Source organism: Oreochromis aureus, linkage group 23, assembly GCF_013358895.1.
Source record: "Oreochromis aureus strain Israel breed Guangdong linkage group 23, ZZ_aureus, whole genome shotgun sequence".
Lineage (NCBI taxonomy): Eukaryota > Metazoa > Chordata > Actinopteri > Cichliformes > Cichlidae > Oreochromis > Oreochromis aureus.
This window is the reverse complement of record NC_052963.1, coordinates 36132717-36143391: the sequence shown is the minus strand read 5'-3', so window position 1 is coordinate 36143391 and position 10675 is coordinate 36132717. Positions and strand designations below refer to the sequence as shown.

Here is a 10675-nt window from a genome sequence, read left to right as displayed (position 1 = left end):
CCCAGTTCCCAAAGCATAATGCACCACCGTGCTTCCCAGCGTCTCTGTCTACTGAGCGCCAGTTTTTGTCTCCGTGCCATTCCTGTGTATTCAGCAGGTCGATCCTGTTCTTTGATACTACAATCCCTGACTCTGCTAAATCATCACAAGTGTCTCTACAGATGTACTGGGGTCAGAGACATCTCTCATCTTTTCTTTCCAGAACAAGTTTTAAGAGTTCAGAGAAGACGGAAGGACACAAAGGCGATGTAAGGGTGATATCCAGCATCATGCATCTTCCTTTTACTGTCAAAATGTTAGAAAAGGTTTTTGGAAAAGTGCAATATTCTTGCTGCGGTGAGGTGTTGGGAAGTTACAGAAAAGGCTCTTCTCAAAGTTTCAAACAACCCTTCACAGATAAATATGACCTCAGCTCTGCATTTGATACCTTTTATCAGCATTAATCTTAATCCAACCACATGGTAGGGATCCATGCCTTGTGTTTGAGTGATTCAATCTTACTGATGGAACATTTTCAGTCTCACTGTCTTGTGTGGTGTTCCTCAGGGATCTGGTTTAAGTCCCTACTTATTTCCATTGAATATTCTGCTATTAGGTCACATTATAATTAGTTTTAATACTCTTCATCAACCGTACCTCTCCTTTTAACCTCACATACAGTATATATTATGTTGTAACTGTCTTAATGGAAAAAATTAGATTTTTAACATGGGAGTCTATGGTGACTGACCCACAGCTGGAGACCTGCTGGAGGGCAGAGGAATTGCAGCTTTGTGTATTCAGCATCTAAATCAGTGAGATCATGTCTGATTAACTTTCACTGAAGAACAAACTCTAAAAATCTCTCTAGAACCTAAAATTGTGACATCTCTTTGTCTTCACCACTTGTAAAGCTTCATCTGGCAAGTAATAAAACAGAGATCCTTCTGGAAGCTTGTTGTTCTTGTAAGAAGTCAAACTGCTGACCTTCAGCCTGCAGCAGAGCAGTAAACAGCTGCTGCTTCTTTCTGCTTTATGAACTTGAGCGCCTGCAGGAAGGGATCCAAACCCTGATAGGTCCGTGTTTACATTGGATCAACTGTTTGTTCTCCATTTTTCACCTTCGGGCTGTTTTTTGTTTTTTTTTTTTGTTTTTTGTTTTTTTTACAATCAGAGCTCTCTAGGGAGGTTACATCCGACTGGGAAACTCCTCCGAGTGCCGACGATGCTCTCAGAGCTGCTCTCCCTCTGACAGCGCTCACTCTGCTGGACTGCTCACATCAAGACTTTAATGTTTGGATTTTACATGAAACACTGAAAAAGCTCAGAAACGTGGCTTCCAAAATTTTTAATGCAACGTGCATAAAAATCAGATTTTTAGCTGCAGGGCTGGTTGATGCTTCATGCAGCAGTGCCAAAGAACCACTTAAACAGCCAACAGGTTGAAGGAAGTGAAGCCGCAGAGGCTGAACATGAGGTACTCATCACTTTGCACACGTTTAGGTTTGAAGGTAGTTGGCAGTAAAGTAATAAACTGCCAAATGAGCTCAGGCTCATGCCGCTCTGCAACCGCCCACCTCTGTTTTTCTCGTTATCATCTTTCTTCTGGCGTGTAATTAGCGTGAGCTGCAGCTGTGAGCGGCGGCCCCTGAAGGCCCCGGCTTAGTAAACACAGGTGAGCTCACTTTTACACCTGAGCAGGTGAGCCAAGCTCAGTGGGAGCAGAGCCCACAGAGAGGAACATGATGGGATTCTTGGAAATCCTCTGTTCTTTAATAGCTTTAATTTTTACATGAAAACATCGATTCCATGTCAACACAGCCTGAAACTAACGATGAGTTTAATATCTGGCTGATGACAAACTTAATTCATGCAACACACAAACGTTTCATTACAGATTCAAAGAGCAGGTCATCTGCAAATCGCAAGGTTGGCGGGTCAATCCCTGGGTGCCCCCCGTCTATATGCCAAATACAAGCAAGACACTGACCCTGAGCACCCGATGCAGTCAGACTGTTAGATATAACGTGTTTGCATGAACTGATGTGAATGAGGCATGTTGTATGAAGGGCCGAGTCCATCTACCAAAGCAAATATTTCTTTTCTGTAAAACCTTTCAGACAGTTTGACTTTGGTTAGTCATATTTATTTATTTATTTTTATATTTTATTTTTAAAACTAGTTAAAATGAGCTGTACGACTGAAGCTGAATCCCTGCCCAGCTGCTCTTTCATATTACAGGAACTATGGAGTACTTACAAACACACTAAAACATCGATCAGACAACATCCAGGTGGTGTGAGTAACTCTGAATCTCTCTCCATCATGGCCTTGTTAGTTTGTGGGACACATCAGAACTCTGGGTAAGCGTGAGAATGCAAGGGAGTTTGGCTCAGTACAAACCTGCAGCACTTAGGCAGGTTTTCATGATGTTTACTTGACTGGTGTAAATAATCAAACACTCGAGGTGGAACAGTTTTATGCCAGATGTCCTTCCCGATGCAACCCCAACACTGTTGGAGATTGTCGGGAGTTTAAATGACCGCGTGCTCCTGTGAGCAAGATCAAGAAGCTGTGATTTCGATGAGAATGATCTGCAGTAAACATCATTATGAACTCTGAGTCAGAGCAGAAGAGCTGTAAAGATGTTTTGTTTGGCAGATCTTCCAGTTTAACGTGAGCGCAGCAACACTGACGCCACTCTGCGGGGACAACTGCAGCTCAGGTGGGAGGATGGTTGTCCTGGAGGAAGCTCTCTGAGGGAACAAACAGGCAGCAGTACAGCCGAGGAGCCTCAGACGCCAGGAGAAGGAGAGGAGGACGACCGGTTCCAGGCTGAGGATGATGGCGCAGAGTCCGACAGAAGGAAGAGGAGGAGAGATCGGCCCGCAAGATGTGCTGAGAGGATGGACAGACGGAGCTCAGAGGATGAAGAGCAACATGATCCGAGTGTTCATCAGCTCCACGTTCACAGGTCAGATTACCTCTGTGGGCTCAGAGAGAACCTACGCGTGCTGCTCATCACCAGTTTGAAGCTCAAACATGGAATCCCTTCAAAGCTGGAACTGGTTTAACGATGAAGAGCTCTGCAGCTGCTCTTCATCGTTAAACCAGGACGATGAACAGCTGCAGAACTTTCACAGATATATTTTTCTCCAGCTGGCAGTCTGGACCTGATTCTGCAGCACTGTTCAAACATAACTGACTTTAATTGATAACTGTTCTCCAGAAATATAGGTCAAAGCCTACAGAGTTATTCTGCAGGGTCAGATGCTGCTGAAGCTGAAATGATGAGACAAACTGAGGAGCCTCAGACTGACCTGAAAACTGCTTTTTCTGCTTCTGTAATGAGCTGATGTCGTCACATCACGTCTTTATAGGATGAATACGATTATTCTGATCATGCAGAGTTAATCTGATCGAGTTGAAAAAATAAAAGCATTGAGCTGAGCAGAAAGGTGCTTTAATCATTTCATACATTGGCGATGGAGCATATCCTGTGCTTGTTTTTTTTTGTTAGTAAAACGGCTGAAATGCCGTTTATATGTCCTTTCATGTCCACATAACGCACACAGTTTGAATAAATATACAGTGGGTACGGAAAGTATTCAGACCCCCTTAAATTTTCCACTCTTTGTTATATTGCAGCCATGTGCTAAAATCATTTAAGCTCATTTTCTCCTCAGTAATGTACACACAGCACCTGATATTGACAGGAATACAGAGAATTGCTGACATTTTTGCAGATTTAATAAAAAAGAAAAACTGAAATATCACATTGCACATTCATGTTAACAAAACACTGTAAACATTTATCCACTCCCTCTCTGTCACTCTTGGGGAGGCACTTCAAGTTCTTGAAACGAGGAACCAAAGCTATGTAAAGCGCGTGTTCTCAACAAATCCACTTGGCAATTGTGTCAGTCAATATTTCTGAGGTAGACTTACTGAGCCCCTGATGCTCAGTGAGTGGTTTGTTGCAAGCTGGGTGATGCATTATCCAAAGTCCTAGCAGCATCCCTGACTAACGTATGCTTCGCGTCAATGTGATATTTTAAGCTGGAAGTGCTTTGGTGAAAAGAAAATTCCTTCTTGCACAATGTGCATAATACTTTATGTCGGTCGACTGTTCCGTCTTATTTTTTTTTAATACTCAAATTTCCCATCGAGAGGGCCAATGTGCGTTTATCTTCCATATGGAGTTGATTGGTTCAGCTGCCCGATCTGGTTGTGACGGGGTCTGAATACCAGGAGGTCTGAATACTTTCCGTAGCCACTGTAGATGGGAGGTCGTTAGATTGCGTTTGACCTTGTTGTGTAAAGACTGCTGAGAGTTTGTGTGATACAGACTTTAGTTTTGGTCAGGGAGCAGTTTCTTTTGCACAGAAACATGATGTAGAAGCCCGAGAGCGCTCAAACCATGCAGGCTTTTATTTTCAGATACCTCACAAAATCAACTAAATGTCAAACACAGTGAAAGTGGAGCAGGTAGAAACTTCGTACCTCGCTCTGCTCCTCTGGATCCGGGTCAGAACATCGGGACGACGTCTCCCACTTTTATTCTGCAGTTTGAGCTGTTGTGATGTTTTAACTTCCTAGGACCTGCCGTCCACATATGTGGACATCACATTTTGTGTTATTTAGACCAAAATACTCAATTTTGCTCTGCATCGGCCTGATATCCACTTACGAGGACATTATACTGCTACTGTTCTATCAAAATTTTAAACGAATATCCTCATATGTGGCTCTTATTTTTCTTAAAAACAAAAATAAGGTAAAAAAAAAAAAATCAGGTAATTCTTTGTTTTTACATTCATTGGGCCCCAATATGCCCAAATATAAAAGAGAAATTAAAAATGCATGCCGTGGAAGAGTTTGGGTCTTAGGAGGTTAGTGCCAGATGTGTTGTCCATGCTCATGAGGATAAAGAGTGCAGATGTGTATCAAAGTGTCATTCTCACTTCTGAGCTAGATCTCAGAAGTGAAGGTTCGTCTCGGTCCCAGGTTCACTCACTGAAACTCTGAACTGAGACCTTCTTCTTTGCTCTGCTGTTCAGTCTGAACTTGATGTGAAGCCAGCTCAGACGCTCTGATTGGTTGTGCTCTGAGCGCCTCGTGTGATTGACAGTTTCTCTGATCTGTGGTCAGATATGAGCAGCGAGAGGAAGGCTCTGCTGGAGAAAGCTTACCCAGAAGTCCGGTCCTTCTGCTGTGGGCTCGGCCTGGTGTTCGAGGTCAGTTCAAACCTGTTGTGGTCATTAAACCTCACGTGAAACTGTCATTCATGAGGGTTTGACCATTTCTACTCCTTTCCTGTTTTATTTTGAAATCCAGTCTCCTTACATGCCTGTTACATTCACTTCCTGCCTTTTCTTTGTTTTCCCCCAGTTTTCTGCCCACCTTGTTCCTCCTCTTTCACCTGCTGGATCGGTTTGTTACCTTCATGTTTTCTTTCCTTTTTCACTTAGATTTGATCATCTTTGTGTTCACGTCTCTTTTTTCAGTTTCTGCCTATGTGGCACGTTTTCTCCATGGTTTGGTCTCTTACCTGCTGATGAAACACCTCCAAGGTGCACAGGTCTGGAGATTCCGCCTCTTTTCCGCTGACCAAGGCAGAAATGATCAACATAAATGACCTGTATCCACGTGAAACAGACTGGTGCCAAAAAGCTGCTGGGGTCAAAGAACCACTGACATCAGGGGTATTTTAGTAGTTATGGCAACAAAGTCTCAGTGATTGGCAGGAGCAGATTTTCCTCACACAGGAAATGCCAGCTTTTCTGCCGGTGTTACCAAACAGGGTCAGTTATGTGAAAGCTGCTGAGGTGTTAGCTACACACAAGGTGTCCTTTGGTGGACTGACATGAAGCACCAGCTAATATGAGCGAGTAGAGGCCTTGAGGGTTCCTGCTATGAAGGAGCATAATAAAACTTAAACAGCTAACACTGTCACTACCTTTGTTAAACCAGTCTAGTCCGGTGTTCAGAGGTCAAAAATTACCAAACAACCAAAAACTTCAAAACGAAATCTTTATTTGAAATTGAGTTCAATAAACGTTATCATAAAACGTCCAACTTAGTCTTTAGTAAGAAATCTGAAATTTGCAGCTCCTTTACTCAGATTATTACAAACCCCACTCGACAGCCACAAAGGCTCCACCGTGGAAACCACAGCAAACAAGGACCACTCCAAGTTAACCACCAACACTGTTTATCAGGGTTTTCTTGCCTGAAATTAGGCAGGAAAGGATCATCTATACAGCCAAATGAAAACTTATTCAAACAGATTAAAAATAATAGATTAACTGGCCCGGTCTATTGGTAGGAACCCTCCTTGCTGCATGTGGCAACCGTCCCATCAAACCTGACGAGGTGAAACAAATACCTTAGTCACACTATTTTAACCCAAAGCACGATCCTTTCCTGAACCCAGCTGAAAAGTTTTTACTTCCTAAACACAGTGAAGCATAGCATCCTGGCTGTGAGCTCTAAACTGGGACAATTCACTTCCTGGTTGGTGCGTCACAATACCAAAACAACCAAAACACACCTCATGAGTAACGAATGACCCATGAGCAGGTGCGGGGCTTCAGGGCTCACCATTTAACCCACTGACCACACATCTCCCCCTGAACTGCTGTGAGCTGTCTGAGTGGAGGTTTATACCTGCTGAGTGTTGAATGAGGTCACTTCCTCTTCAGGTTGTGGATCTACGCTGGGGGATCCGAAACGTCCCGTCAGGAGACCACGAGGCTTGTGAGGTCTTCCTGGAGGAGATCCAGCGCTGCGAGCAGATGTCAGCTGGTCCAACGTTCATCGTGAGTGCTTTGTCCTCTTTGTCACCGGGTCAAAGGTTAAGGTTAGACTGCAGCCACAAACGAGCACTATGTTTATTTTTATTAACATTTTATGTGTGTTTAGGTGAATTTAAATGTCTCTATTTCTTTGTTGACTTTAATTTTTTTTAGTTTATGTGTGGATTATGAGTACACTGAGAGCTGTAGCTGAAGGACACAGTTCTTTTGGATCTGAAGTGTGCGCTCATTCTTCTTTTCTTTATTTTCCTGTTTCTGGGCTCTGAAGGCTCTGCTGGGGAACCGGTACGGCCACCGAGCTCTTCCTCGACTAATTCCCGAAAAACTCTTTGACGCTCTTCTGTCCAAACTCTCCAAAAATCCAGAAGGCATTAAGACACTCAACCAGTGGTTTAAAAAAGACAGCAATGCCGTCCCACCCACCTATGTCCTTCAGCCAATCATAGCTCACTTCCCTCATTACATCGACCTTCGGCCTGAGAGCGGGAAGCAGCACGACAAAGATGTCCTGTCATGGCGCCTGGCAGAGACTCGGCTACTGCGACTACTTCGATCTGCAGCCACAGACGCCGAGGACACCGGTGACATCACAGCCGAGGAGAAACAACGCTTCTACACATCAGGTGAAAGCTCGCGGACACCATGCACAGCTCGCCACTCAGGTCGCCCTCTGTTGTCTCTGTTTTCTCAGTGTTTTCTTGTTCTTCTTGCCCACAGTCACAGAGCGGGAGTTTGAGCGTGGTTTGTGGCAGAATGACTGTGAATCATCTACTCTGCTCTTCGTTCGTGAGATTCCCCGTCAGAGGTCCAGGGAGGGGCCCAAACGTCTTGCCAAGTTCATGGATGTGACTGGCGATGGCCTGCTGGATGCCGAAGCTCAGGGACTCCTCGCCGGGCTGAAGACACGGCTCTTTGTCAAGTCACAGAAGATCCTCAACCTGCACTCCGTGGAGCTGAGCAGAGGAAGCATCAATCCGAAGTGCAAGGAGCATGCTCAGTACCTGGACAGCGTCTGCGAGCAGTTTGCCTCACAGATGAAAGCTCAGATTGGCGCAGCGATGGATTCGCTGGGCCGGAGGAAGATGTGGGGAACCACCGAGGAAGAGGAGAAGATGGACGTATTGGTGGTCACGGAGGCGAGGCGGCACATTGCCATCAGCGCTGAGCTTTGCAGAGGTTTCCATGGCAGGGAGGGGCTGCTGGGGAAGCTGTGCCTCGCCATGTGGGAGTCCAGTAATGTCCGCCACAGGCCGCTGGTGGTTCATGGTGGCGCCGGGATGGGGAAGACGGCGGTGCTGTGCAAACTGGCCCAGGAGATGCGTGGTGTACTGGAGGCCAGGGCAGTGGTGGTGATCAGGCTGCTTGCAGCTTGCCACCCTCAAAAACCCGACATTGACCACGTCCTCCACAGCATCTGCACACAGGTATGCCTGGCTTGTGGTCTTGCTCCGCCCTCTCCGCTGACAGTCTCCACTCACTTGGAGCTGCTGCGATTCTTCTGGGAAGTTCTTGAGCAGGTTTCCCAGCAGGGCGGTGCTCTGGTCATCGTCCTGGACTCTGTGGAGCAGCTCGCAGACCAACATCACGCTCACAAGCTCCGCTGGCTGCCTGTCGACCTCCCGCCCAACGTCCATGTGGTTGTCTCCATGGAAACCAACAGCGAGGCATTTGCCAACATGCGGTTTAAGTTGGACTCTCTGGGAAGCTTCTTTGAGGCAGAGCGTTTGTCTTGCGAGGAAGGTGAACGCATCATAGAGTCAGACCTGCGAGCCTCTCAGCGGACGCTGACATGCGAGCAGAGCAGCGCAGTGCTGCAAACTTTTGAGTCATCTGGCTGCCCGCTCCACCTCAAACTCATCCTGTCTGTCGCCAAACGCTGGACGTCCTTCACGCCACTGACAGAGCTGCGTCTGGGTACCAGCACTCAGGAAATGATGTCACACCTCTTCCTTATGCTGGAGGAAAAACACGGGAAGGAGCTGGTGGGTGGGGCTTTGGGGTACATCGCTCTAGCAAGGTGAGGATATGGTCACACCTTTCTGACGAACGTCAGATAACCACATACGATCGCCAGTGTTTCTATTTGGATTTATCCATTGATTAATTTTAATAACATGATTGATTGATCACAAAAAGGTGATCAGTGTTTCTAAAAGTCTGAACTCAGAAAGCCATAAAACAACCAAAACACACAAAAATCTCATCATCTGATCACTTGACTCCACAGAGAGGGTCTGCTGGAGGCTGAGTTGCGTGATGTCATGTCCCTGGATGATGATGTCATCAGTGAGGTGTACCGGTACTCCCTTCCTCCGATTCCCTCACTGATCCGGCTGCCGCCCCTCCTGTGGGCACGGCTAAGGCGGGACCTTGTGGACCACCTGGAGGAGCGCTGGACTGATGGAGTCGCCGCCATCGCCTTCAACAACAAGTAAGAAAATCTGAGAAATGATTGATTATCTGATCGAAGCTGACAAATCAACCATAAATAACAAAAAAATAAATTAAATGCACATGTGGGAACCAGCTGGAATTAGAAATGAAAACTGTTTGTGTTTAGGCGTCTGTCCGAGGCGGTCTCAGCGCGTTATTTGAGGTCAGAGCGGCGGGGGCGAAGTTTGAGGATCCTGGCAGAGTACTTCCTGGGTCGGTGGTCAGGGAAACTGAGGCCAGCGTCTCTGCCGGGTCTCTCACTGCTGCTGTCTGACAGAAAGGTACAAAATCAGGGTTCAAGTTAAAGTCAGTTGTTTTTTGAGGTTATTTAATTTAAAAAAGGATAGTGTACTCATGAATATAAGGAAATTAGTGTGTTATTACATCTTCCTTCAAACTGATGCATTCTCATAAGCTCTTAATTAATGAGTTTATGAGAATGCAAAAAAACACAGGAGCGAGTTTGCAGTTTGTGAAAGCTGCCATATCAGATAGGGTTCATGATTCATGATTTATGAGTCAGTGGTAAGTTTGAAACAATAAACTCAGTTAAAATCTGATGTCAATTATTTCCAGGTTCAATCACCCCCACCCCCGAGTTCCCCGGGTCAAAGATCTCAGAGATAAAAATATAAATGTGTGATCTGACCAAGCCTAAACAATCTGTGGAAAGTTTTTTGTGTCCATGGTGTATTTTGATTGATCCTATGCTGTCACAGGTCCCGCCCCAGCCGCTGTGGTTTGCTCCAGGATTGGCTAACATCAGGAAGCTGCAGGAGCTGCCCTACCACCTGCTGCACAGTGGTCTGTGGGAGGAGCTTCGACAGGAAGTTATTAGTAAGACACAACAGAGGGGTAAATGGGCATGTGGGCCCTGCTCACTCCCACTATTCTCAGCTGAGACCAAACTAAAATGTGTCAGTGTTTCAACTACTCCTGGTTTACCTCTGTGTATCTCCACTGTTCCCAGTTTACCTCTGTGCCTCTCCACTGTTCTCCATTTACCTCTGAGTGTCTCCACTGCTCCCAATTTACCTCTGTGTGTTTGCAGGCTGTGCTGAGTGGCTGTTCATTAAGAGCCGGCTGTGTGGTGTCTCCTCTGTGATCCATGACCTGGACCAGTGCTCCAAGTACATGGACTGCACAGAGACTGGACTGATACGAGATGCTCTGGTCCTGATCAAACCCAGCTTATGCTTCCTGGAGGGTCACATGGGTCAGTTAGATGTGTTCACTGGCTCTCAGTCACATGTCATGTTAAAGTTTTACAGTCTTCTCTCTTGCCGCAGAAGTGTCTTTGTTTTACTCCGAGTTGTTGGCCCGACTGTCCTCGCTCAGCTCCGTCTTCCCCACTGTGATTGGGCGGCTGTGTAGCCAGTGTGAGGAGTGGTTACTGACGTGTCCGGATCCAATTCTCATCCCAAGGAGCAGCTTCCTGCAGCAGC

The 10675-nt window shown here is 46.1% G+C and overlaps 1 protein-coding gene across 1 annotated transcript in view; it reads left to right on the top strand.

Annotated features, from left to right (window-relative positions):
- Positions 1-2823: 2823 nt before the first annotated feature.
- The window catches only part of nwd1 (NACHT and WD repeat domain containing 1), a 15869-nt gene continuing 8017 nt past the window's right edge, over positions 2824-10675 (top strand). The window contains exons 1-10 of the mRNA XM_039607074.1: positions 2824-2953; positions 5131-5216; positions 6684-6800; positions 7066-7420; positions 7515-8814; positions 9025-9228; positions 9358-9511; positions 9950-10085; positions 10282-10446; positions 10520-10675. The exon at positions 10520-10675 is cut by the window's right edge and continues 42 nt beyond it. Of these exons, the coding sequence (XP_039463008.1) occupies positions 2824-2953; positions 5131-5216; positions 6684-6800; positions 7066-7420; positions 7515-8814; positions 9025-9228; positions 9358-9511; positions 9950-10085; positions 10282-10446; positions 10520-10675 (2803 nt within the window). The remainder of the gene's footprint in view (positions 2954-5130; positions 5217-6683; positions 6801-7065; positions 7421-7514; positions 8815-9024; positions 9229-9357; positions 9512-9949; positions 10086-10281; positions 10447-10519) is intronic.